Consider the following 27,916-nt stretch of genomic DNA (forward strand, 5'->3'; position numbering starts at 1 on the left):
TCTTGGGCAAAGTTGTTAGGTAACTCAAGGATTATCATTGTTTGAGCTAAGTGATACAAAATTTTGCCACCAGGCAGCGCTACTGAGCATAAAATACTTTTTTCGCTAATATCTCAGGAGCCTGATCACTTAGAAATATGGCGTCTTCGGAAGAGTTGTTCAGTAGCTCAAATTATTTCTTTGTTTAATCCTTAAAGTTCGAGATTTTGTAAAATAATGATAGTCCCTGAGCTTGTGTACAACTTTGCCGAAGGTGCCTGTCTAAAAAGTCAAGATCTTGCAGTATCCGCAAAACAAAAAATTAATGCTCACTAGCGCCGTCTGGTGGCAAAATATCCTATTTTTTGGTTCAAATAATGATAGCCCTTGAGCCACTGAATTAATTTGCGAAGACACTATCTTTCTAAGTGGTCAAGCTCCTGAGATATCTGCAAACAAAAGTTTCATGCTCACTAGCGCCGCCTAGTGGCAAAGTTTTGAATCAACTAGCTCGAACAATGATAGTCCCTAACATACTAAACAACTTTGCCGAAGAGGCCATCTTTCTAAATAGACAGGCTTCTGAGATATCAGCAAAACAAAAGTAAAACTTCCATGCCCACTAGTGCCACCTAGCGGTCGAATTCCGAATTGAATGAGATACCATCAGATAACGCTTCAACTCCAGAACAACTTTACTGAAGACCCCAAGTTTCTATACTATCTGGATTTTGAGATATAACGATTTGAAACTGTGGTTTCCTTGAACCGTATATAGTGCGTTCATTATTATGCGACTTCCATGTACATTTGTTGATTTTACCGTATTATAAAGGGCCATACTGTAAATAAAAACTGTCGAGTATTGTTCTTAAGAAGTTTCTCGAGGAATACATTTTGGTTTGGTGTCGATAGATATCTTTGTTGCAAAATGATAGCATATAAATCACAACTGTTGTACAAAATACAACAGCGCGACAGCCCGAAGGTTAAGAAACAAGAGCTTGGGCCTCAACTAAGGAATCCCAAAAACAGAGTGAGACCAATCATGAGCACGGCATGACGCGGAAAAATAATGATTCAACTAATTCTTAACCAATCCCTTAAATTTATGATGGCATTCGATATCTCTGCTGTTCAAAAACCCAGTAAAATTTTACCGACTTCGGTAATAAAATCTTAGTGTGTACGAACAAGCAAGGCTTTCGAAGAAAACATGTCATACCTTCTATAAGCAGAATAACGCTTATATATTACATCCAATCCATACAGTTACTAATTCAAGCTCCTTACACGCTTACGTTCCTTGTACAGACTGTTTCGTTGAACTGAAATCAATCAATCACAATAAAATAATTAATATAGGAAGCATACTTTTTTTTAAACCGGGACTTACTGTATGGATCGAACCGGATCATCTCCAGCTTATCGGCCAATCGTTCGCGAATCTTCAGGAACTGATGACCACTGACGGCACTTTCCATCAGCACCAGGACATTCCTTTAAAGAATTATGAAACTTAAGAAAATTGATGATGATAAAATCGAGTTGCTACTGTACTGGCCCGAGAGCGGAATCGTGGTTACGATGGGAATTATGAAACCAAAGTTGTGCGACACTAGTACAGGTATCGAATTTTCCGCTAGCTTTTTGAATGCTACGTGACCTACTTACTTGCTTTTCGCTTTCTTCAGTAGAAGATTTGTGAGAAACATTCTGATTTATTAGATATTACGCAAAAACTGTTTTCGGCACGATCACGCACGTCTTCGACTCCAATGTTTATTTTCACGTTTCTCGAAAACTGGCAAACGCTTGCTTCCTGCATGCCGAGAGAGAACGAACGCTTCAATTCTGACAGTTGACCTAATAACGCGCAACACTTCTCTCGAGAGGAAAACCGCGTTCAAGTTGAAACCGGGATCATTGTAAACAATCACACGTTTTCCTGAAAATAGAATCAATTTGTTTCGTTTTTCGTTGTTTAACTATTTGTTAGCTAAAATTTATGTTTCAATAAGGTAAGTTTAAAGTTTTTCAACTGTTCAACTTGAACAATAATCAAATAATACCACCTTTCAGCAAAAATGAGTGCCGTTTCATCGATCTTCGATACGCCCATTCCGAGTGCAGCGAAGCCTTCGCCCTCGGGATCGACCAAGCGACCATTGGCGCAAAATGGGCACCACTCGGGGGAAAAGCAGTCCAAAAAATCTAAGAAAGCTAGCAAGAAGCAACTGATCGATCTCCTGGTGCAGGAACACGCCCGGGAATTGAGCCAAAACGATTCCAGCGCTTCCACGGTTTCGACTCCGAAGAAGAAAAAGAAGGTGAGTATCATGCTTAAAGGGTGAGGTGCTTAATTCTATCATGGGACTCGATCACGTCACATCTCTAGTTTTGTTGAATTATTTATCAAATATTTTTGACATGAAAATTTTAAACAGTTATGGGCAATTAGAATATTAGCATTATTAGAATTATTAGGCAGTTAGAATACATATATCTGTTGTTGGCAATTATTTTGTCATATAGGGGTTGTTCATATACAGTCAAGTCTCTATAGCTCGATGTTCAAGAAAATATCAACTTATAGAACATAACGGCACACAAATGACTACTCGAAATATATTGTTCTTTACTGCTAATTCATGTTTGTATTTTCAAGACTTTCAAATATGCAAGTTTTTATTGATTCTAAACAATCAACTGAACAATTCACTGAATAAGAATTTTTGAGGGCACGTGGTAGCTCTATTTTTAGATATTTGGTCACTATTTTACCAACGACGTCATTAACTTTACTGCAAGTCCCAATCTGTGTTTAACGGAAGTCTCTATTCTTATTAAAGTGGTCTCTAGAGTCACTTTTTTCATTCTGATGCTAAATTTCAGAGGTTCCAGAGAAACCTTCAGAGACTACTACGCGACAAATCAGCAGCTTTTTCAGAAATTTTTGTTCTGTGACTCGATACCTCCCTAACTCGATGGTCCCTTCAATATCGTGTTATGGAGAGTTGATTATACTCTGAATATTGTCCAATAGAATTTATCCAACGATTTTCTTCAGGTATTTTCCATTTATTCAATCGATTTCTCCAGTTCGTGGTCTACGAGATCTTTTAAAGATCCCTTAAAGAGTTCTTCCAGGAAAATCTTCAAAGGTTTATTCCAGAGTTTATGAAGACATTCGTTTAGGGGTTTTCCCAAGAAACCAACAATTCTTTCGTCGATGCTCTTCTGCAAGGAATTTCCATTAATATTTCTTCAAGATCTCATGAACAGAATTGCTCTGAACAGTTTCCGGGATTATTTGAGAAAATATATTAAAAGCTATTACAGGATTTCCACAATAAATTGGAATAGGAGCGATTCCTCATAAAGTTCCTCCATGACTTTCTCTAGGAATTTATCCAGCATTGCATAAAAGGATTACTACTGCAGTTCTTCAAAACGTTTCCTCGAGTGAAATCTGCGTGGGTTTTCCATTAAAGGTCCCACGCAAGGTGATTCATTCCTACACAAATTTCTTCAGGAATTTCGTTCGATGTTTTCCAAAGATTTCCTTCAGAAAATTCTGTAGGATATTCGATTGATTATTTTCTTCCAATTATTTTTGCAGTTTATCTGGTAAATCTTCTGGGAGTTCCTCTAGACTCCAGGAGTTCTTTTAAAGATCCTTGTAGGAGATCATTGACGGTTACTTTAAAACTTAACAAGTTTCATTAGTAGTTATTATTATTATTATTATTATCTTTATTAACGAGATTTGCTGCCCGAGGCTGGCTCATCTCGGAAACATTAGTAGTTACTTAAGACATATTTTCCAGATATTTTCTTAATATCCAAGGAAAAATGCCTGGTAGGGATCTTGGTCTTGGCACTTTTGATTCACTTCGGTAGTGGAGTTTTTTTAAATGCTACTGTGTTCATATTGCAAAGTTTCAGACGATTTGGCCGAGAAAAATCCCCCATGCCAAAGTGAATCATGGAAGTGCCCAAGCAGCTCTGCACCCTATCCTAATTGTTAGTGATATTTCTGGTTGAAATCTTAAATAAATCCCTTATTTCTGTACGAGATCCTATGAAACTTCAGGAGTCATCTCGAGATAAATTACTTGTCGAATTCTTGAACATGTTCTAGACGAGAATCTTCGAGAGAATGCTAGGGAAACCGTTGATAGAATCACTGGATGAATTCCTGGAGGACTTAGGACTTTCTTGAAAAAATATTCTGAAAGAACGTGATGAAATTTCTGAAGTAAAAACACTAAATCATCTATGTTTGCTCTACTTGACTCTCCCGTAGTTTCATCCAAAAGTATACAAAAAAGTCCGTCTCTTTTTTTTTTTTTGTACAATTACGCAGATTTATACAGAAAACATGTCGATTACTATTGCCTTTATGAAAACTGTGTTGATAGACTCACACTCTCATATTAATCATTTAGATTTTCGCAACGCTGAACGAAAACAGTATTAATTACAGTCTATCAATATAAATTTCAGAAAAATGCTTCTGCTTCAGACATAAACACTAGTGCTTCTAAAAATGTAAATGCTGCCAAGAAAAAGCCCAAAGAGGGACTTAAAATAAATCTTCAAGGCTCAAAAAAGAAAAGGAAGAATTTTGAAGTGCTGAACAGTTCGCAACAGCAAGCCGAAGATGCGCTAGTCGAAACATCATTCAATGGTGAATCGTTGAAAAATAACTCGAACCATTCGACACCTGTCTCCAAAAAACCCAAGAAGAAGAACAAGCAAATGCCCCATCCACTGGCAGGCACTCCAAATCTAGCCATCAAACAGGAGCCCCAAACTCCTAAGGCAAATGGCATGCAGCGCACCTCGGCCCAGGATAGTATCGTTGCTGGTCGGGAGAAGTTCGCTTGGGTAATCCACCCGACTCCGGTGGAAGATTTCATGATCAATTACTGGGAAAAGAAACCCCTGCTGATTCAGCGCAAGAACCCATCTTACTACAGCAATCTACTCTCGCGAGCGGAAATCGATGAAATGCTTCGGCAGAACAACATCGAATACACCAAAAACATTGATGTGACCTCGTACCGTGAGGGCCAGCGAGAGACTCACAACCCTGATGGTAGGGTTCTCCCTCCGGACATGTGGTCTTTCTACGAAGAAGGTTGCAGCATTCGAATGCTCAATCCGCAAACCTATCTCCCCGGAGTATACGAAATGAATGTGAAACTACAGGAGTTCTTCCATTGCATGACCGGAGCCAACTTCTACTTAACACCACCGAACAGTCAAGGATTTGCCCCGCATTACGACGATATTGAAGCATTCGTACTTCAGGTCGAAGGTCGCAAGCACTGGAAACTATACAGCCCACGAGAACCAGCCGAAATGCTAGCGCGCATATCGTCCCCGAATTTCACGCAGGAAGAAATCGGCAGTCCAATATTGGAGGTTGTTCTGGAACCAGGAGATTTGCTGTATTTTCCACGAGGAATCATCCATCAGGCGAGTACCGTACCCGGTCATCACTCCCTGCACGTAACGATGAGTGTATATCAGAAGAACTGCTGGGCCGATCTGCTTGAATTGTTCTTCCCGCATGCTCTAGCTCAAGCAGCCGAAACTCATTTCGACTTACGGCGGGGAATCCCCTTGAACCTGCATCAGCACTTTGGCATTGTGCATTCGGATAGCGAAACTCCCGCGCGGAAACAACTGATCTCTCACATTAAATCCTTGGTTGATAAGGTTTTCAGCGAAGATGCCATTGATAGTGCGGTGGACCAACTGGCTAAGCGCTTCCAACATGATGCCCTCCCTCCACTAATATCGAACACTGAACAATCCACCACAGTATACGGCTCCAGCTTCAACCATAATGCCGATGGCACCGTTAGTCTGCGGGTGCCGTTCACCGAGAACAGCACCGTTCGTCTGCTTCGCTGCAATGTGCTCCGGCTGGTGAGCGAAGAGGAGAAACTTCGCATTTACTATCACACCGATAACTCACGTGAGTATCATGAGTATGAGCCCAATTTCCTTGAAATCGATCAGGACGCTGCCCTCGGTGTGGAATTGCTCGTAAAGATGTATCCGCATCCGGTGGCTATTCGAGATTTGCCAGTGGAGGACAAGATCGAATTTGCCAAGAGCTTGTGGGAGAAGGGACTGATTGTCGTGCATGGGCAGTGAACGCTCTGAGTCGTTAATTGTAAATATTTCCATTATTCATTGCTACCAATACAGTTTAGTTGTTTATCTATCAAGATGTTTTATTTTGAAAGAAATTATCTACTCAGAAGTGGGTCTACAAACCTCAAGACCTGTCAGTCACGGTCGCCATGTATAATAGATTCTATGAATGGAAATGTTTACCTTGAAAAGGTATCTCTAATATTTGTTTTGTTTTTTTAACAAACTTCAAACCAATAACTTGAACATTGTAGTTCAAGCAGTCCAAATGATTTTCCCCTGCTAGCTGGCACTTCTTTATATCATTTGGCCCTTATGACACACTGAAGTCTGTACTATTCCTGTTTTACGGTCAAATTTCTGAGTGTTCATATTGAAACAATCATAGGGCTCGTTTTCTCTTCATATATATTGAATCGAAACCACATCATGAATTTTCAAGAGCACATATCCGGAGAACCAAAATACGTTCGAAGTTTGTGCTCTTGAAAATTCAAGGTGTGGTAGATCTTTGATGCATATTTACCTTAGCACTCGTAAAAGAATTAAAATGATGTTTCTTGGCAATTGAGTATTACAATCAAAGAAAAGGGATTTTCTTATCTATTTCTGTAAAGAAAAATCCCTCGCATCGAGATATGCAATTGCTTTTTTATGTGTATAGTACTAACGAATATTTTCAAATTACCATCAGTGCACCAGATTCCGCTCATTTAAGGGAAGTTATGTGTTCAAATGTTTATTATAAAATAACTATTGTGTCGATCATTTCTATTTTTATGTCACAATGTAGCTTCAAGTATAGGTAATAAGCGGCAAAATAAAAATGATTTGAAAAATTTTCTTAAAAAAATATTTAATTGCATTAGTTATTGCATCTAAGTGTTCCTATTTCCGCTCACGGTAAACAGATTTTGAGACGAACTTACTAAAAAATGCATTATTTTAAATTTCGTTGTTTACTCGGATATTTTTTATGGTTAAACTATAGCTACTACTGCAATATGGTATGGTCGTTTTCTGTAAGAAGTGCCGTCAGCATTCATAAGCTCCCACAGGTGGTAAAATTCAAATGTTATAGCATGTTTTATGCTCGTTCGCTTCGATTTAGTATGAATTCATCTTTGGAAAACATTTTACTTGAATTTTTATTCAAAATACCGCATATTAGCACTTCTAACTAGTGATCCATAATATGGACCAGGAAATGATTGTTTACCACGGTTATGGATCACTTCTGGAGAATGTAGATTTCTGCTATTTTATGCATAGGAGATGAACCAGCCTATGGCTGAAAATCTCGATAATAAAGATAATAATAATAATATTTTATGCATTGGATTTGACATTTTCAGACAATAGCACTAAGGATAAAACTAATAGAACATCAAGGTTTGTAAATTTCATATTTTAGCAGACAAAAATGGGTGGAAAACTTGGTGTGGAGCGGAAACAGTTCATGTCTCAGTTACTACAATGCAGTATCACAAAAAAAGGGCATTTTATCCTTGTTTCCAGCTCTAATACTGCTATTTTTGCAGTAATATATGACACATTGTTAACTTTCGCCATACCATGCAATACAGATGCATTGAGTTGAAAATCTCTTGATTTTGCGCACTGATCCGTAATATGTCACAATTTGATCCATAATATGGTTTTCAGGAACAGACACAATTTTTAATTTTTATGCAATCCTATGTAAATATTACACTCAAAACAGTTTACAAACCGAAGTTCCAATTTGAAACGATTCGATTCGTGCTTTTAAATTACAATTTTACGTTTTCCATGTCGTTTTATAGAATTTTATAGGTTGGACTCCACACTATCTGATCCATAACTGTGGGGTCATGGTACAACATATCCGTGTGAAAAATGTTGGTTTTTGACACGATAAATCAATTTTTACACTAGTGAGCGGAAATAGGGGTATGAGCGGATACTGGCGCACTGATGGTATATTTTTATTTTGTTTAAAAATCTGCAAGAAATTACTCTGAATTAAGCTATTAAAACAATTATGAGTATTTTCTTTTGAAAAATCTCGCGAGCTCATTTCAAAAACCGCCAGAAAAATCTATAACAATACTGTCCTAAAATGTGTCATTGAATTTCATGTTTAATAAATAACATAATACACTAATTGAATTTCACAAGTAAATTTACCGAGAGTTTTGTCCAACGTTCACTTCACCAGAAGCTTCTCTAATAGCTCATTAAAAAAATTCTACATGTTGCTGGAACTCCATTAGAAACATCACCAGCATTTCGTTCTAAAGTTCAACAATAAAAAACGTAAAAAAAAAACTCCTCTTAAATTTTACTCAATCTGTTTTGAAACATGCTCCAATATTTTTTTATTCAAATGTCAAATGTAATTATCAACGATGATTATTATTTGATATTAGGTCAGGCTATAACTGCCGTGAAACGCGAATCATCTGTAAAAAGTAGTTATTGCGTTTTCGATGCGAATATTAAAAAAAAAATCTTCATTACACCAAGAAGCAACCACATTAAGTTTGACAAATTGTCAATGACAATACAATAAAATTTTCACATTTTACTTTTCACTCTGATGTCTCCGAGAAAAATATGACGAAAACACGATCCATTTTTGTGTTACGCGATGTGAAAATCTGATGTGGGACTGATATACAATTTTTATTCATGATAAGACAATTAGTGTATTTTTTGTTCCTAACGTTACCGATTGATTCTTGTGGTCTTATTATTATAGCTAAAAGATAAATGTAAATGAGTTGAAAATCTTAGACTATAATAATTGAGCTGCTCTGTAGGCATCGCTGGATACATATAATAAAACAAATTACCGTGTACGTACCAAACTTTGCGCATTTAAGAAATTATCATCCTATTTTTGCTTCAAATAAGGCTAGAATATGTATTTTTTTTATTCAAACTTCTGCCAACGATAGGCTTTTAACCCTCCAGTAGAACACATGATTTAAAAAAATAATTCATAAAAAATAAATACAAAAGGTGATACAATATCTTGTGCCTAACATTGCGCACAAAATCTGAATTGTTCCTAACTTTGCGCATGATTTGTCTTACTTTGCGCATACCTTAAAATGCTCGTTTGCTCCAAATAATGTTATTTTTTTACTGGTTTTGTATTAAATAAAAAGGTACAACTAATATACGTAAGTTTCATCAGGAGTTTTTCCGTGAATTTCAATTAAATTTGTTCATCCACCCCAAACATAGAGTGGCTACGAATAGTGATTTACTCTGTTCTTCATTTTTTATCATATATTCACAAGATTACAATCTGAAAAATATAGTTTACAGCCGTAGTTTAAGCTTATTTGTTTTCGAACGTTGCTTTATATAATTTATTCTTTTGTTTTTTTTTTTAATTCTCAACCTTTTTATGTTCTTGTTGTTTCTTATTTCATTCCATCTCTTTGAATAACTATCCAAATTCGACGTTCGTATGTACTGCTAAAGGTCGTGAACTATTCGATTTGGCACAATTTGTAAGCTTTTTAAAGAAAATCTTCTCTGTTGTACATGTCGTCAGCTGGAAGTGGAGGATTTCCAGATAAACTTGACGATTCTTTAGCAGTGATGTGCTTCAACTGAAGCTCAGGAGAGCTATGCTCGAGAGTTTTCTCGTTTGCAATACTGTCCATTAGTATTTCAAGCTGCAGGTTGTTTAGGGGCTGTCTCTTAATGGACGGACCCTTACTTTCCACTGAAATCGAATCCATAGAAAGCATCAATTAGCTCGGAATCATTAGCGATTTTTTTTTATTGCCATACGTACCGGATTTTCCATAACTGAATGAGCTTTTCTGCTAGATGACTGGAACGTAGATGTGTCCATCAACTGGGAAACCACCCGCTATCAATTATCCATGTTTACAGTAAAGTCTCCTCCTGCGTCAATACAGTGGGTTTTCGGTGATTTTTCAGCTTCATACAAAAGGTAGGCATATTATATGTAGCCGTTGCCTTATGAATTGAGTGATCATTCCTTGTAAGATCGACAGCTTTTATCATTTGCAATGACGAACATGTATTTACGTGCCATTTGGAATTGCTAAAAGTGCGCAAAAATTAAGACCCTCATGTAAAAAATGGGTCCTAACATTGCGCATCGCTTTTTTCAAATAAAAATTCGACATATTGCATGGAGAATTAATCGAATTACTAGAATATTACCTTTTTTTGCAAATGAGCATTGTTGAAGAATTTTCGATTGGCTATAATTCAATAACTAATTACTGAGTCATCAGATTCAAAAACGTTCTAGTTGTAACTGACAAATGTAGCTAACAGTATCAGCGCAGCTCTAATCCTCAAGAGCACATGGGCAAACACTATGACCGATTGAACAAAATGCTTGTGTTTCCCATAGTAATTCCCATATAAACTTTGAAGAGCAGTGTGTGCAGTCTCAGTTTTCATCCAAATGAGCTAAAATTTTGGGAGGACAAGAGGTGTGGAGAAAAAACGATTTTTTGAACCACTCTATTGCAGACACTGGTTACAGCTCGTATAAAAATTGTAGAATATTCATACAAAAGAAATGCTCAAAAAAAGTAATTTTATTTGCTTGCAGTACTCAGTTGAAAAGAAATGTCAATTTAAATGGAGCTCACTCTAGGTAAATCCATGACCATTTCCTGCGTAGAAGTGCAGCGGAACAGCATACCTAGCTTAAGAAAGGCTTCAGTTGAAACATCGAATGAATGACATAAATTCTGGACAAACATTTCAAAAGGGCACATCGACATTGGTAAACATTGGCTTTGCAAGACGCTGTTGAGCCAAGGGGTGGATCACTTTCTCAATGCACATCAGATGTACATTGAACTGCATCAAATGCATTTTTTGGACTTCTACATCAACTTAGCCCTGACTACAATCGTATCGTGTTATAGCAACGCGTCATTTTTTGTTGTTAGAGTCTCTATATTTTCTAACTAATCAAAACAGTTATTTCTTTCAGCTTATCAATTATCTATGCCATGTTGCCTATGAATTGCTCTTAGGGCATTTACCAAGTCCACTCCCTTCATTGTTGAGTAGCATTTAAAGCAGATTTGAAAAACGAAACAACTGTTTCTGGATATTAATCTTCCTAGGTAGGGATAATCAGCAAAAACTTTATTTTTAATAATATCCTTTGTGTTAACTTATGCGGATTATGCCAGATAAGGAAACGAATATTTTGATTTTTAAACTTAGAACTTTTTACATTTTTTAACTTTAACTTCGTTGAGCTTGTCTACAGGCCACCTATTTGATGAGACAGAATCCGTGCTCGCAAACGTGGCACATCCAGTCTGTCGGTTTCCAAAGCTATAATATATAAAAAATGACAATCCGAAACAACGCTAATTATATTTGAGATATTATAAGGAACTGAGACTGATGAGATTACAATGATACGGTGAAGCAGTGCATGATACTGTAATTCTTCCTTTCCAATAATTTGCCAGCTTTATTATTCACTAAGAAATTTACAACTTTTTGCTCGTTACGTTTTCTAAAAGGAAACTGGTTTTCTCAAGTTGGCTAAGAAAAAAATCAAACTGACAGTTTGACAACAACAACAGAGAATAGTTGAATCAAGCCGTGAATTACGCATTTTTCGAAATGTGCATTTAAATGCATTTAATTTTGTTGTTGCATCAGATGCATCAGGAGTGATCCACCCCTTGTGTTGAGCCCAATTCAACTTGATCATGCTCACCAATACCACTATCAGCAAGAGCTAACGCCAATGTTTCTGATAGAGGTGTGAGTTTGCGTGGGCGGGCTTAAAAGGGCTCAGCAGCAATATTTCTAAAAAAAAGGCTCAAGACCTCTTGAGCCCTTTTCAAATGTTTGTCCAGAATTGGTCCAAGAAAAAGGAAAGTCACTGTTAAAACCAGCTCTTAGAGATTTACATAAAATAAAGAAATCAAATTTGGAGATTTACTCTGGAACTTTAGCGAATTTTACTTAGTATAAACGCTTTATTGATTGAATTGTTCAGACAAATTGAAAGAATATATTGCTAACAACTAGCGAACAAATCTTAGTATCTGATAAGAGCTGATAATTTCACATGTGAATGTTCAGCTTATTATCGTGCTTTCTTTTTATCGTGCTAAATTATTATTTGTCTCGTTATTCTCATTAGCTCCTTTTGTTTCAGTTTTTTTTCATACCTCTTTCATATAGTGTTAACATGGCTGCTTCCTAAGCGTCAAATGGAGAGTTTATTTCTAAGTTTTACCATGTTTGAGCTTTTATTTATGATTTTGTACAACAGTTTTACAGATTATTTGATGATTTTTTTTACGGAACGTTCCACTGTTGAGAATTTGGCGTTATTTCTCTCCAAGTAACATTGGTAACTGGATAACAGCTTATTCAGCTAAAATGCTGTTAATTCAGCCTCTTTTCAGCTGAATAAGCTGTTATTCAACTACCAATGTTATCTGCGAAACAATCTAAGTTTCGAAAAGTTTTGGGACCTACATAATCACAATAACACTACACCATAGTGGTATTGTGACAATGTACTTAAAAATTTTTTTGCAGTCTTGAAAAAAAAGCTAGATTTCATCCAAATCTAATTTTTTATCTAAAACTTTAAGGATCTGTCCATTAATTACGTAAGAAATCTCAGACCCGCCCCCCACCACTCCATAATCCCTTACGTAATTAATGGACGTCCGCTTAAGGAGCAGAATAGCTTTGTCTAGAAATGATCAGGTGAGATTCACTGGGTTTATCGTTTTCTTGAAAGATTGTAAGAGCCAATTATTGTTTGACGTAACTTATGGACGCTCACTGAACGAAAATAATGTCGTTTTCGTTTTTTATGAACTGGGTCGGCGATCAACACATAAACAAACCATCGTTAAGCAAATTGCAGTACGGTCGAACCTGAATCGGGTTAGGGTTGAAATTGTGATTCAAAACGGATTCGCGACAACGAAACAAAAAGAGATTTCTAAAGCACTCGCACTTATGGAAAACCTCGTTAGGAACTGTCATCGTGTACGTGAAAAAAAGCAAAAAATATATCTCTCCTTGTTTTTCTCGAAGAAAACCGAAGAAAACATCAGCAGCTTCGTAGTCCCGAATTGCGCCAGTTCCAACATAGGTCCAAAACCGAATTCGACATATTATGTTATGTTATTATTCAACTTGTTAAGTTCACCCTATGCGGCAGCAACATTTTGTTTTCCATACAATGTTGCGTTGAGTTGACCTAATCGTGTTGCAACATATCACTGCGCATGTGACAAACGCTTGCATGATATTCGGTGGTTTAGATTTTATTTATATTTAAAAATTTTCGACCTTACCAATCTGGTCTTGTATTTATTTTAAACTATGAACAAAATTTATGTCTAAGTTCTCATTAAATTTTAATGAAATATATTACATCGCCTCACAGACATCCTGTCTGTGTTCGTAGACTCTTTCAACCATTACGTGCTTCCGACGACAATGGCAACACTTGCGGTTTTTCTTTCTTCAACTGTCAAAAATCGCCACCCTTTCTCGCGCTCCGCCCGACCATTCCCACCCACTTCACCCACATCGGAACAAAACACAACCCAAAACGTGCACAAAACCGAACGCTGTTTTCTTTCCCGTCCGCATCAGTGTTCTTTCTACCTATCCTAAATCCAGAAGTGTCAGAAATTTTACACGGGAAGAGTGCGCGCGGTCCCGTCTATTAGTAGGCCTTGGCGGTGTTCCTCCTTTTGAAGTGTGTAATGGTTTTCCTCCGACAATAAGAGACATTTTCAGTGAAATTAGTGTGGAAAAGTGGCGGCGTTCGCTTGATTATCAGAGAGAACCGTGCAACAAATTGTGCACCGACGACGGGAGACAGATTTACGACCATTTATTGCCGTAAAAGTGATGATAAGAAGAGCCAACAGACCAAGAGAGACGACGGCCATCCCGACGCTCTGATTCTCGAAGCGATAGTGTCCTTCTTTAGTGGTAGGGGGACCTGGGCTAAAATGCACCAGTTGAGGAAGATGTGTCAAAATGAAGAAGATCTAACAAAGTGTATTTAGTGATTCAATAAGCGAATCTGGTTATGGTTGATTAATGTTTATTCTGATTGGTGCTGGGTGAATTTTTAACCCAATTAAAGAATTTTTTTTAAATTAAAATTCTCCAAACAAAATTTACGTGTATTAGTCGTTTACGCATCACTAGGGTATCGTTACGCAACTGTTTTGAGTTGCGTTGAATCATTTCACAAGAAATGGTTAAATAAAGGTAAATGCATCCTGATATAATTCATGATACCCTCAATTGATCTTTTACGAAATTGTAAAAAAAAAACGTTCGCAACAAGTTGCAGAATGATGATTTTTACAGCACGAGTTGTAAAATAATAACTAAGAGTGCTGTAAAAATCGAGTTCTGCAACGAGTTACGTACAACTTTTTTTTTTTTTTTTTGCAATTTCGTAGAAGACCACTTGAGGGTATCAGAAATTATATCGGAATGCATTCACCATAATTTTACAATTTCTGAAAAAAATGTTGTGTAAATGATTCATTACGCAACTCAAAACAGTTGCGTAATGAGAAAGTGATGCGTAATGAATCATTACAAGACTGGTTTCGATTGCGTAATGACTATTCCCGCACTGCATACAGCCTATTACGATGAGAAATTGCAAAAAAAAATGTTTACACGGGACAAGATGCACTCTTTTTTGGGGCAAAACGCATCACAACATGAAACACTATGCATATGAACAGAGGGGCATTATGCACCACAACTATCAGGCAAGATACCTCATTAGGTTTTAGAGTTGGTCTCTATTTCAATGTTAAGTCACCGTTTTCCTTTTCCTTGTAGTGAATTTTGATTAGGAATAATTAATCAAGAATTTCCACAGGGATTACTATAAAACATGTTTAAGTCAATTTTTACATCGATTTCCCGTAGTTACTTCAGCAGATCATCCAAAGATTCCTACATAAGTTCTTCCAAGACAAATCTCAAAGGTTTTTTTTTTTCCTGAGTTTTTGAAGATATTTGTTTGTAGTTTTTTTCCAGGAACCTCTACAAGAATTTCTCAAGGAGTTCCGACGCCGAATTTTTCAGTTATTTATACGGCCATTTTCACATGAATCCATCGTGACTTCATATCTCAAGAACTGCTCCAGCATTCTTCCAGCCAATATTTCGAGAAATCTATTATGACCTACCTTACCTTGATGGCTACAGCGTAGCATCACGCCATTGCCGGGCGTATTGTAGAGCTCCATCTTCGTCGGTCTTGGGCGAAACTTCTCCAGTTGCCCCGAACGTTTAGGGTCGCCAGGTCCTCTTCCACTGCGTACAGCCAGCGTATTCGTGGTCTTCCCCGAAGCCGCCGACCTCTACCTGGTTCCCTGCTGAATATTATTTTCGCAATTCTTTCTTCCGACATTCGCACTAAGTGACCAGCCCACTGACTATTATGACCAGTGAATCATAATTGAGTTGCTCCAGAAATTTTACTATAAATTTCTCCAATATTTCATCTACGAATTACCCACGCTTTTTTTAAGAAGCTCTTGAATAATGTACAAAGTGAAATATCCATGGAATTTCAGTATTTCATTTGAGGTTTCACAGCAGCAAACACCGCATCAATTTTGTTCAACGTGATAATAAATCTTCGAGCTGTTTAGTAGAATACCTATAAGTAGATGAAAAAAACGAATTTAGTACTGTGCCATTTAATTCCACTAGAGTTTGTATCCTTTGAATGATACGCGTATTTCGACCTCAACTGTACGGCTGTCTTCAGTGTCGTGTACTAGACTCGACTTGTCGAGTAAGTCGAGTCTAGTACACGACACTGAAGACGGCCTTACAGTTGAGGTCGAAATACGCGTATCTGTCAAAAGACAAACTCTAGTGGAATTAAATGGTATAGTACTAAATTCGTTGTTTTCATCTACTTGTTCAACGTTTTTCAAGAATGCTTCTAGAAAATCCTGTAGGACTTTTGCTATTTGAAGACCGTGTTTACCTCTGCATCTCCACAAAGGTTACTAGAAGCGCTGTCTGTTAATACGAAGGATCGTTAGGTCATATGATTCACTTTGATAAGTAATTAGATCTAGATAAACAACCATTTTTTGAGATATAAATATGCTAGTGAATATAATATTTTAAGTAAACAAAAAATATCAAATGGAACAAAACTAATGCCGACACTTGGAGTGAGAAACAATTCAACGTTTGTTGAACATTCATATGTATGCAACATTCTTACCGTTGTCATAACAGGGTACCTCCTACCTGGAAAACCTGGAACTATCATGAAATTTTGACCAGCAACAGGGATTATTTAGAACCATTAATACATGATAGAATATGTCCTTTTTGTGACAAAAATCCTTTTCAATGAATACAAATATTCGTCCTTTATTTATTCAGCATAAAACCTGTTTAGACAAAAGAACAGAATTTAAGATTTCCAAGTTGGTAAAGGCAAGTACAGTTCCCAGTTCTTTGTAGGAAAAAAGTCTATATTTTAATCAAAATGATCTCTTGAGTCACTTATTTGCCTTAACCTACTTGCAATGAATTCTGGTACAAAAATCGGTTCGCTCCAGAGAAACCTTCAAAAACTATTACGCGGCTTTCCACAATACAGAGATTCTAGTGATTTCTCCAGGGATGCAGCGGCGATCTTTTATATGGAGGTGTAACATTCAAGCTCTCTTTAGATGTATTTATTTGATGTGATTGCGAAAAATACAAAATAATGGCATCTGGTGCGCCCGCGATCGCGAAAACTTATAAATCACAAGCTGACGGAATTCAAGGGATGAAAACTTTTTTTCTGTGCTTGGGAAACTCCTTTTGTACAAGCATTCGACAAATTGATAGAAGAGGACGTCTACGTTCCCTTGCAGGAGGAAATTCTTAGGAATTTGATGCAGAAAATCCAGCGCTTTTACCTCCAGTAATTTTTACAGAGATTACTCTGAAAAATCCTAGCGATGCTGTTGTTTTTCGACTCTAGTTGTTTTTTTTTTTCGATTTCTCCACTTGTTTTTTATGAGTTTTCCAACAAATGCTACTAAAATTTTTTCACAAATGTTTATTCCAGAATTTTGAAAAAAAAAACAAAAAATCGTTACGAAATTTTTCCTAAAAAAAAGTGCCGTAGTTCGCAAACCAATTTATTCATTTAATCTGGTCATTTTCATAAAGATTCTTTTGGAAATTCATCCACGATTATTCTCATGATTTTTTCAGAAAATTCCTTCAGGCATGATTCGATGAAATGTATTGTAAACTTTTCCAAAAATTCCTCAATCAACTCGACCTGGGAATTAAGTTCCTCCAGAAATTCATCTCGGCTTTACTCCAGCATTTCATCAAAATATTACAACAATTATTATAGTCATCACCCTGATCATAAATTCATGGAATTCATTCAAAAAGTCCTATAGTACGTTATTCGGAGATTCAATTTTTTTCAGTTATTTCAGCAATTTATCACGAAAATCCTAGGAAGAACTTCATGGAGAATCCAGGAGATCTTCCAGAGATCCTCGTAGGATTTCATCAGAGATTACCATGAGATTTTTTTTAGAAATTCCTCATGGATGTTACGAAAAAAAAATGGAAAATTGTCTTGACATTTCCTTGAAGAAATTCCTGTATGAATGGCTGGAAAATTCTTTGAAGACTTCCTTGTTTTTTTTTTAAACAATAAAAATGGGGGAATTTTTGAAGGAATTTTAAATTCTTGAAAATGCTCTAATGTCTAATGAGAGTCTTGGAGGAAATCATAGGGAAATTAATGGATAAATTTATGGAGAACTTGAGACTTCCATGTAAATTGTTTAACGATTTTTAGAGGAATTCCTGACGGAATCTCCGAAATAATATCTGCTTTTATCCCTAGGAAAAAATGAGACATTCTAGGTATTCGAAAGTATTGCGGAGAAATACTTAAAAAGTTCGTGAAAATCACAAAACAAACTTCTGAACAGATCTTCGAAGTAATGTATGGAAAAAAAAACTACGGTTAAGTTGATTGCTACAAAACGAAGCCAAATTTCGAATTTTCAGTTCATAGATCTGGATAACTTAACATCCGTTCGCGTTGAACATTTGATCGATTGGTTGCATGCTGGTGATGATCAATTGATCAAATTTTCAACTCAGAGCGCTGCTTGGTTCTCTGGGCTAGTGTTCTTGGAAATTTAATGCTTGGCTTCGTTTCATAATCATCTTAAACAAGTAATAATAAATAAACGAAAAACCAAATTTAGTACTACACCATTTGATTCCGCTAAAGTTTATATCCTTCGACAGATACGCGTCTGTCCCCCTCAACTGTAAAACCGTCTTCAGTGTCGTGTACTAGACTCGACTAGACTCAAAAGGCTAGTACACGACACTGAAGACGGCCTTACCGTTGTGGTCGAAATACGCGTATCTGTCAAAGGATATAAACTCTAGCGGAATTAAATGGTGTAGTACTAAATTCGGTTTTTCGTATATTTATAGGTATTCTACTAAACAGCTCGAAGATTTATTATTAGCAACAATACTTGTCGTAATGGGGCCTTCCTTAGCCGAGTGGTTAGAGTCCGCGGCTACAAAGCAAAGCCATGCTGAAGGTGTCTGGATTCGAATCCCAGTCGGTCCAGGATCTTTTCGTAATGGAAATGTCCTTGACTTCCCTGGGCATAGAGTATCATCGTACCTGTTACACGATATACAAATGCAAAAATGGCAAATTTGGCAAAGAAAGATTTAAGTCAATAACTGTGGAAGTGCTCAAAAAGTACACTAAGCTGAGCAGCAGGCTCTGTCCCAGTGGGGACGTTAATGCCAAGAAGAAGAAGACGACTTGTCGTAATGTCACAAGGCATTTTCAGGCGAAAGATCTCTAAAATTCTTATTGTCAAGACAATCAGTCGCAACCAGCCCTGATTTCTCCAAGATATCAGCTAGGAAAAAATACAAAACACCCTCCAGAGAAAATTTCCTTGGTACGTCGTTGACACTCAATATTTTGAATTCCATTTCAAGGGAAATGATTTTTCTTTATGATTATATAGAAGAGACTATATTTTTTTTTATTTCTGACTTAATTAACCCTTTTTTTAGCAATTTCTATTTTTTTGCCATAAAGAAATATTCAAATCGCTATAACTTTTCAGTTTCTCGATATATTTGCACCATTTTTGAGTGCTTTGCGAAGGCCCAAGTTGTCCGATTCGTTTTTCGCGCGCTTTGAGTATTTTTTTTTTCTGTGTTCGCTTCATTCACGCGTCAGTTCTCAAAAAACTCTTCTATTTAAATAATCTGTATTGGTTTTAATCATTCGAGATATTCCAAAAATCGATGGGGGACCAACGCGTAGCCGCCCATAACCAACGTGAATATCAGTTACAGACTTTTTCTCATGTTCGGTTATTGGCTTTGATGGCTATACCTTGACAAGAGTCTACTGTGAAAAAATAAACAAATCGGTGCAATCGTTTTTGAGTAATAAGCTTTCTTTTACGTTTGTGACACCACTACGGCCATGATGTTTCTTGGAGTCAACTCAACCGATTTGAATGATTTTTTCAGGGAAGCTATTTATTACCTGACATTGTAGAGCTCGCATTTTATTTTTTTAATAAATCGACTAAAACAAAAATGGCGGCCAAAGTAATAGGGAAATGTCGGTCTCCCAAGAAATACCGGATTATCTTCAAAACTAGATGACCAATGGCCAATACCGACACAGAATCCAAAAATAGAAGAGTTTTTTGAAAACTTGTGAAAAAAAATGGTGCAAAAATATCGAGAACCAAAAAAGTTATCGCGATTTGAATATTGTTTTTTGGGGAAAAATGAAGCTGCCGGTAGAGGGGTTAAAGGCACTTTCAGATCATTTTAGAATTTTTTTTAATGAAGATGGTGTATTTTTATATAGTTTACACATTTATAATTCTTAGAATTAAAGTGAAAATTGTTTTAAAATTATTCTTTAGATATTTTTGTTCAAGTGTTTCGAACCTAAACTATGTACCTATCTTTGAAAAAGCATGAAACGAGCTCACCAATTGCTAATCCATCCATGACTGAGCAGCTTTAGAGATCATTCAAATATTACGTAACGCAACATGAGGAAGGACGGGGTGTTGCATATTGTTACGGTCCATACAAAAATTTGAAATTGTCTAAAAATAACAAATTCAACTTTACGTAACGTTTGAATGACCCCCTAACGGAATTTGCTCGTCATACTGGTCATTTTAAGTATTTTATTTTTTCAAAGTGAAATGTTAAAATTCAATTAGTTTTTCATATAAGTTTTTCCTATATTCTAATAATTCTTCAAATAATGAAGGTGTGGTGAAGGTGCGTTTTGCCCTAACAGTGCATATTACCCCAGGCACCCCTATATTTGGTTTTTGCACGCGACGTGAGTGATTAGCACTGCCCATTGATAACGTCACATAAATCGCCTGAACCTGCTTCGGCTTTCCGATCTGTTTGGATTCCGTTTTCTTGCGGGCGTAATTTGTGGAAGTGGCTTCAATAGCAACATTAGTGATGTCGTAAAAGTGTGTCCAGAAGAGGATGATGAAGCGCTGCTAATATAGTACTCTAGCAGCTGTTCTTCCCCAAGACCGAGAGATAGTTGCATCCTGAGATCACGCGCTTCATACAATCCCCAATAATCATCGGACGACTGCAGACAGAGGCGCTTCCTCCCGATATCACTTCATTATAGTTGGGGAGTACGATAACGATAAGCGTTATCATCTGTCCCTCCTTTGCTTTCGTCGGACCGAATGCTAAAAAGTAGCAATCTCTATCTATATCAGCAGGCAGACATCTGCAGAACCCGCCCGAGGAGAGAGAGTGTGAGATGAAGCAGCAGTGATTGTGTCTGATGCTGCATAGAAGTGATTTGCAATCCGTCTGCCGCCGCCAATAAGCGAAAAGTGCCGCGCGAGGGAAGAAGGCAAGTGAAGGTCGTTCGGAAGTGAAGTCCACTGCGACGAAATATAGGAAGAATCCGCCTCGGGGGGCTTTCCAACTAAACAGCTGCTGGAATCCGATTCCGGAGAGAGATGTGGATCATCACAAGTGCGGTTCATTTCCGTGGTTTAGTTGTTCGTTGATTCGGTTTAATTTGTTCTCTTATCAGTTTCATTGACTCTTTAGAAAATAGTTTGTTTTCGGTTTCGGCGATCTTCCGATCAATATTGTTTGTGTAAAATTAATTAGTTTCGTCATCGGTTTTAGTTGTATTGCATATACAGTATAGCTAGTTTGTTCGTGTTTCATGTTGGTTTGATTTGTGTTACGTTTGGAAAGATCGCTATACAAGTACTTTAAACCATGCGGGTCGTGGCACTTGTGAGCGGTGGCAAGGACAGCACCTACAACATGATGCAGGTCACTGCCGAGGGGCACCAGGTGATCGCCCTGGCGAACCTGCATCCGAAAGACAAAGGTATATAATATCATATCATTTACCGTCAATTTGGCCTCTCTCTTAAAAATCCCCAATCCGCAGATGAGCTCGACAGCTACATGTACCAGACGGTGGGCCACCAGGGCATCGAGAAGCTGGCCCAGGCCATGGAACTGCCTCTGTATCGGCGGATAACGCGGGGGAACTCGATCAATACCAAGGGCAACTACGAGCCGACCGAGGACGACGAGGTGGAGGACCTGTACGAGCTACTGCGGCAAGTTAAGGAGGAACGGAACGTGGAAGCGGTCGCGGTCGGGGCCATCCTGTCCGATTACCAGCGGGTGCGAGTGGAAAATGTGTAAGTAGAAGATTTCCTGCAACTTCAATGCTCTGCTCGATGCAATCCAAAACTACTTTTGTTGCATGCTTAGCAAATTTCGCGGGCTGACAACAGCTGGATGGTTTATTTTACTTTTTAGCACAGCGATACGATTTGCGATTGATTTGAACCAATTCGACACTCTTGGTATTCACCGGTGTTTAATCAACTACACTCTAGCGTAGTGCAAATTTGCTAGTCATTTGTTCGGTCTGTTGGCGCCATCTCTTGATGCCATGAATACAAGATTAATGCATCATCCTTTGCTAGAACTTTTAAAGGCATTTTTTTTATTATTTAAAATCAGGCGAATGCTCTTAGAAAATAAAGTGTATGCCGTGCCCAGGCAACGCACAGTTATGAATCAGTGTTAGATTAAACTCAGAATATCTCGTCAAAAACGTTTGCAATATCACAAAATTTGTTTTTTTTTTCTACGTGATCTATCAATCTATACAGCTTTGAATTCAATTAAATTGGACCTTTACACATTTTATCTGTTTCTGGAAAATAAAATGTTTATCATATTTCTAGAAGCGTTGATTCATATCTATGAGGTATTGAAAACCTTACCACGGTTATGAAGCAAAGATAAGGCGGAAGAAACGCCAACACGTATGCTTTAACTAATATCCCATTCATTTACATCGCAGGTAAATTTGCTTCAACAAGTAGAGAGTTGGGTCAATATTTAGCCCAATTTTACTACATTCAGAGCATATAAATTAAATTCGTTTGGCACAATAGTCGTTTGGCATAATAACCGTTTTGCATAACTTGATAAGGAAGATAGTGCAGTGCTACAGTAATATCCGGAAACATAGGACGCATCATAACATATCATAAGTATTCCTTCTTTTTTTAACTAAATGTCATATCTTTGAGACATTTTTGTTAACAATGCGCTATTGGCGATCAAAAGTGAGGTTAGGTTGTAAAAGTCTTTTTTTTTTTTTTTGTCGGTAGCGATAGGGGTAGTACTGGCACTCTTAATCTGCCCTAAGCTCCTTCCCAGCATTTGCTTTTATAAGCCTCTATTGCGTTCATCACACAGACGTTCCTAAGCAATGTTGCTCAAATGGTCACTGTGTACGCTAGCAGCAATCAGCCCTTGCCGTAGTTTTGCAGTCTAGTAGGGCGTCTGTACCAGTGATAGTGGTAATAGTAACGGGTTGAGGAATAAAAAAATCGCCAGAAAATAACGGAAGCTCGTTTTTTATATCTGAATATGTCAAACGAAAGCTTTTCTATTCTATTTTACGTAAAAAATAATCTTAGAAGGATAAAATCATTGAATCTTTCAAAAAAGCATTTCCTCCATTACTGGAACATGTTCCAGTGATAGTGGTATTTGCTAACGTCTGTTCCTATAATAGTGGTTTACATTGATTTCCCATTGAAACCCACTATTATAGGAACGTCTCACTATTACTGGTGCAAAGGAGCAAAAAAGTTAAGGTTTTTAATTGTTTCCTACTATTTCCTTACTGATTTCCAAACAAATTTTATACACATTCATATCAATTTTACAAGGGCCATGTTAGAAAAATACAAATAAAATAAAAATTGACTATAACACGCTTGAAGCCGCACTACCACTATTATTGGTACACACACTACCACTGGATCAGCCACCCTAGTTCAAAATACTATCAAACTATGATAAGGCCTGAAATGCTACTAGAGTGGTTAAAGCAGGGTGTCCATCCATCCGGGAAATCCGGGAAAACCGGGAAAACCCCGGGAATCACAAATGACCGGGAAAAATACGGGAAATACCCGGGAATATAAAGAACACCCCGGGAAAATATGTATTCCAAACGTAAGACTACCGGTTTCTTTAAATTTTAAGCGCTGTGGGCGAAATATCTTCTAGAAGGTGCACAACTGCCTTACACTTGTACTTCCTACTATCACGAACTTTTGGTGAGATAGTTAACAATTAAGATCTATGAAACATTTTTAGTGGGGTACTTAGTGATTCATGGCAAGGTTCTTGGCAAATTTTTTGTTTGATTTCTGTTCAAATTCATAGTTAATTTTAATGAGATTTTTCCTGGAATCCTAGCGGGATTCGAATCGTTATTAGTAGATTGCTCATAAGGTTTTTAGTGGATTCTAGAAAAGATCCTAGGCTGATTCTGCTTGAAACTTCTAGTAGATTCGTAGTTGTTGATGAAAAGCTAAGCTAAAAAAAACTACATGGCATATTTCTTGGGAGATCTGCTGAATCCTGGACAGATTCATGAAAAGTTTCGTTTGGCGGATTTCTGGGATTATTTATGAAATTGATTCTTGATGAAGCCTCTTCTGGATTAGGTACTAGTTTGACTATGACAAAGTTCTTATGAGGCCCCGGACGAGATTTTTTTGGGATTCCTGCAGATTTCAGGCCTGGTAGCAAGTCAATTTTTAGTGAATTAGTCACTTTTTTCATTCTGGTCACTAACAAGCCACTATTTGCAACAAAAATCACTAAATTTCTTTCAAAAAAAATATCACTAAAGCCACTTTTAAACAGCAGAATAGTGATGTTTTACTGGTTTCTAATATTCTAATGAAAACATTTTTTATCAGTACATTGAAGTGTCTGGAGAGGTTAATAGTGCACAGACATTTCTAACAGAATAACTGGAATTTATTTGCTGGGTTTTGTGATAAATATTCTGATAAAGTTTAAATTCGACGGCCTTTTTTAATATTTTTGCATCATTTTTCCACAAGTTAATAAAACAATCTTCTTCTTTTGGAAGCTGTGTTGATTTTAATCATTGATATTGCAAACATATCGATAAACAAAGAAGTTATAGCGATTTGAGTATTTTTCTACGTTAAAAAGTTGAAGCTGCTGGTAGACCCTGGGCTTGGGATTATATTTTCCAGGGAGCGATGAATTTTGATAATTGATCGCTGTTGTTAGTAGTTTTGATTAGATGTTGGGTGAATTTCAAAGCAATGGCAACCTTTTTATTACAAAATTTAGATTTTATCTTCTGACCTAAAAATTCTGGTTAAACTACTGGACTATGCAGTTGGGCTGCACTAGGCTATCACTCATCAAAATTACTTTCACTTCGGGAAAATATAATTTCAAACTGGCGAGAAGATTACGAACTGAGGGTGGGTTAGGAGCACAATCAGACCCTTGAATGTGCAATGTGGGGTAGTAATTGGGAATGCCATTGACGGTTTGTAATCTTCTACGAGGTTTTCGAAAACCAACAGGGCGCGTGCACCGGGTTGCGGATAGGAGCAAAGGGAGATCAATAGCATCTACCTAAAATAATAGAACAAAAAGCCGTTCGATGATTAGGTAATGTTTAGCGATCTTCTATGGTGTTCTAGTACTATAAAATTCTTCACTCACTGGGAATTTTGGCCTTGATAATAACAATAGTGATAAAACATAAAATAATACCTAATACTTGATAAGTACAATGTAGCTTCAATATAGTAATAAATGAAATAAAATCAATTTTCTATACTTGACAAGGTTTTGAAGACAATCAATGAGTGAAAGAACTACCTATTAGAAAAGCCACATCAGCTAAGGCTATACATATACAAATGTTGGTCATAGGGTCATGGCGAGCATTCGGTATGTACGTCTATGATTGATTCTTATCTAATAGGGGCACTAGAAGACCACGCGGACAATTTCGAAACAAATTATTTTTATACATCGGTCTTACGATCCGAAAGGCTCAGCTATGCTGCAAAGTCATTTTAAAAGCTATTCATTACTACTGTTTAATTGTTTATAATTCTAACAAAACTACATAATTAACTCATTACTAATCACTGTTTCTATATTCTCTTTTTCTCTCCTTCTTATCTGTTGCATGATTATGAGCATCACTAATATAACGCATGAGCATGCACAATAAGAATAATTTCAGGATTGAAAGCAGTACATGGATACCTGGATAGAATAGCTTCGAAAAGGGCGCTCAAAATATAATATTTCTGATCAGGGAAGTATTATTATTAAGGGTATGTAAAATTTTTCCATTATTAACACTTAGATCACACAAACAAATGAACTAATAATATCAAATATTTTTAAAATATTTTTATTTGAATCAGCATCGTCAATCAGTGCAAAAACAGATAAAGGTTGTAAAGTTATCACCATCGATTGAATTGCGCTCTGTATAGTAATGTTCAATCAGTATCAAAATCTCCTAAAGCGTCGCATTGTGCCATCAGCAGCCCACATATTGTTATTATTTTGTTGTTTATAAAACTTCTAGAAAGCGATCAGCATATTCTTTCTTACTTGTACAATGGCCGATCTAATTGGAATTTTAATAAGTCAAATCTAACTTCAAAACTCAAATTTAATTGCTTTCAGCACATTTACATTTTGCAGCATTAATCGCATTACTGTGTCAAGTCTTCTCCATTCCCTATACCCTACCCCAACCCTTCTTATCCTTTCCGATGGTGTTCAAGTGGTCCGCATAGACTATTACGGCCATTACCTATCCCTTCCCCCGGCTTTGGACTGACTTGCGCTCTCATTGCCCCACCAAACGCTGCAAAATGAAAATGAAAATGAAAAAAAGTTGAAGCTGCTGGTAGAGGCGTTAATGACACGTTTGTTTTGGATACTTCAAGTATTGAAAAATATCAAGTCTAATCATTCTCTAAATACTAAAGCCTAGTAATCACCTAATTTAGTTTTTCTTGAGTTCATCGAAAACAAATAAGGCTACCTTGTCAGTGAGTGAGGGTAAAGTTTTAATATATTTTGTCTGGTATGTTTCCTCTTCTATTCCAAATTCTCGATTCTGCTGGAATTTCCACAAGAACATCTAGGAACTTATCTGAAATTTTTCTGTTAAACAATCTTCCTTTATCATCGTAAACTCTTCCTGAAAATTAAATTAATTAACTCATTACGCGTGGTAAAGATGGACAAATTATGGGTGAAATTATGAAAAAAATCCACGTGCTCGGCTGGGATTTGAACCCAGGACTCTTGTATGCTAGACGAGCGCTTTACCAACTAAGCTACCGAGCCACTTGGTGACCCAATAACTGAGTTGATTACAAGTTTAGAATTCAAATCCCTACAGACCACGCGGACCCCTTTCATAACCAATATCCATCCATCTCTTGTTCCTACACACGCGGAGCGAGCGAGTGCGATTTATTTAGTGTTGAAACTGTTTGCCTATCGTACCTACATCGCTTCCACAACAACTGTATTGTGGAAGAGTAAAGATGTGGGAAGGCTATCAACGTGTCGTTCTCACTCAAGTGACGACATGACTACTACAGAGAGGCAGTACACTCTAATATAAACTGACACTTATATTGAGCTGTTCGGTAATCCAATCCGCATGGTTATTAAATTAATTAACTCATTACGCGTGGTAAAGATGGACAAATTATGGGTGAAATTATGAAAAAAATCCACGTGCTCGGCTGGGATTTGAACCCAGGACTCTTGTATGCTAGACGAGCGCTTTACCAACTAAGCTACCGAGCCACTTGGTGACCCAATAACTGAGTTGATTACAAGTTTAGAATTCAAATCCCTACAGACCACGCGGACCCCTTTCATAACCAATATCCATCCATCTCTTGTTCCTACACACGCGGAGCGAGCGAGTGCGATTTATTTAGTGTTGAAACTGTTTGCCTATCGTACCTACATCGCTTCCACAACAACTGTATTGTGGAAGAGTAAAGATGTGGGAAGGCTATCAACGTGTCGTTCTCACTCAAGTGACGACATGACTACTACAGAGAGGCAGTACACTCTAATATAAACTGACACTTATATTGAGCTGTTCGGTAATCCAATCCGCATGGTTATTAAATTAATTAACTCATTACGCGTGGTAAAGATGGACAAATTATGGGTGAAATTATGAAAAAAATCCACGTGCTCGGCTGGGATTTGAACCCAGGACTCTTGTATG

General features: G+C 37.2%; 3 protein-coding genes across 7 annotated transcripts in view; 2 read left to right on the plus strand and 1 right to left on the minus strand.

Annotated features, from left to right (window-relative positions):
• Positions 1–1,208: 1,208 nt before the first annotated feature.
• LOC5571889 (39S ribosomal protein L33, mitochondrial) lies at positions 1,209–1,813 on the minus strand. Its single transcript, XM_001653757.2, has 3 exons — positions 1,654–1,813; positions 1,376–1,479; positions 1,209–1,307 (listed from the first exon to the last, which is right to left on the minus strand). The coding sequence occupies exons 1-3, from the start codon at positions 1,692–1,694 to the stop codon at positions 1,255–1,257; spliced, it is 198 nt and encodes a 65-aa protein (XP_001653807.1). The 5' UTR covers positions 1,695–1,813; the 3' UTR covers positions 1,209–1,254.
• Positions 1,814–1,872: 59 nt separating this feature from the next.
• LOC5571894 (bifunctional lysine-specific demethylase and histidyl-hydroxylase NO66) lies at positions 1,873–6,223 on the plus strand. The gene is made up of 3 exons (XM_001653758.2): positions 1,873–2,000; positions 2,062–2,309; positions 4,489–6,223. Exons 2-3 carry the CDS (start codon positions 2,067–2,069, stop codon positions 6,151–6,153), a joined length of 1,908 nt encoding a protein of 635 aa, XP_001653808.2. The 5' UTR covers positions 1,873–2,000; positions 2,062–2,066; the 3' UTR covers positions 6,154–6,223.
• Positions 6,224–13,730: 7,507 nt separating this feature from the next.
• The window catches only part of LOC5571896, a 58,520-nt gene continuing 44,334 nt past the window's right edge, over positions 13,731–27,916 (plus strand). Inside the window, exons 1-3 of one of the 5 annotated variants that reach the window (XM_021855396.1) lie at positions 13,731–13,907; positions 21,006–21,640; positions 21,704–21,962. In XM_021855396.1, the coding sequence (XP_021711088.1) occupies positions 21,526–21,640; positions 21,704–21,962 (374 nt within the window). In that variant the 5' untranslated portion in view covers positions 13,731–13,907; positions 21,006–21,525. The other 4 variants (XM_021855394.1, XM_021855397.1, XM_021855395.1 and 1 more) reach the window with 4 other exon arrangements.

Source organism: Aedes aegypti, chromosome 3 (assembly GCF_002204515.2).
Source record: "Aedes aegypti strain LVP_AGWG chromosome 3, AaegL5.0 Primary Assembly, whole genome shotgun sequence".
In the NCBI taxonomy this organism is placed as follows: Eukaryota; Metazoa; Arthropoda; class Insecta; order Diptera; family Culicidae; genus Aedes; species Aedes aegypti.

What these genes read in the sequence shown, in the direction of transcription:
- LOC5571889 (XM_001653757.2), bottom strand. Translation starts at nt 1,694, where the DNA reads ATGTTTCTCACAAATCTTCTACTGAAGAAAGCGAAAAGCAA. An exon ending in CTGAAGAAAGCGAAAAGCAA is followed by an intron (nt 1,480 to 1,653) that starts GTAAGTAGGTCA and finishes AATTCTTTAAAG; the next exon opens with GAATGTCCTGGTGCTGATGG. An exon ending in GATCCGGTTCGATCCATACA is followed by an intron (nt 1,308 to 1,375) that starts GTAAGTCCCGGT and finishes GATTGATTTCAG; the next exon opens with TTCAACGAAACAGTCTGTAC.
- LOC5571894 (XM_001653758.2), top strand. Translation starts at nt 2,067, where the DNA reads ATGAGTGCCGTTTCATCGATCTTCGATACGCCCATTCCGAGTGCAGCG. An exon ending in CTCCGAAGAAGAAAAAGAAG is followed by an intron (nt 2,310 to 4,488) that starts GTGAGTATCATG and finishes TATAAATTTCAG; the next exon opens with AAAAATGCTTCTGCTTCAGA.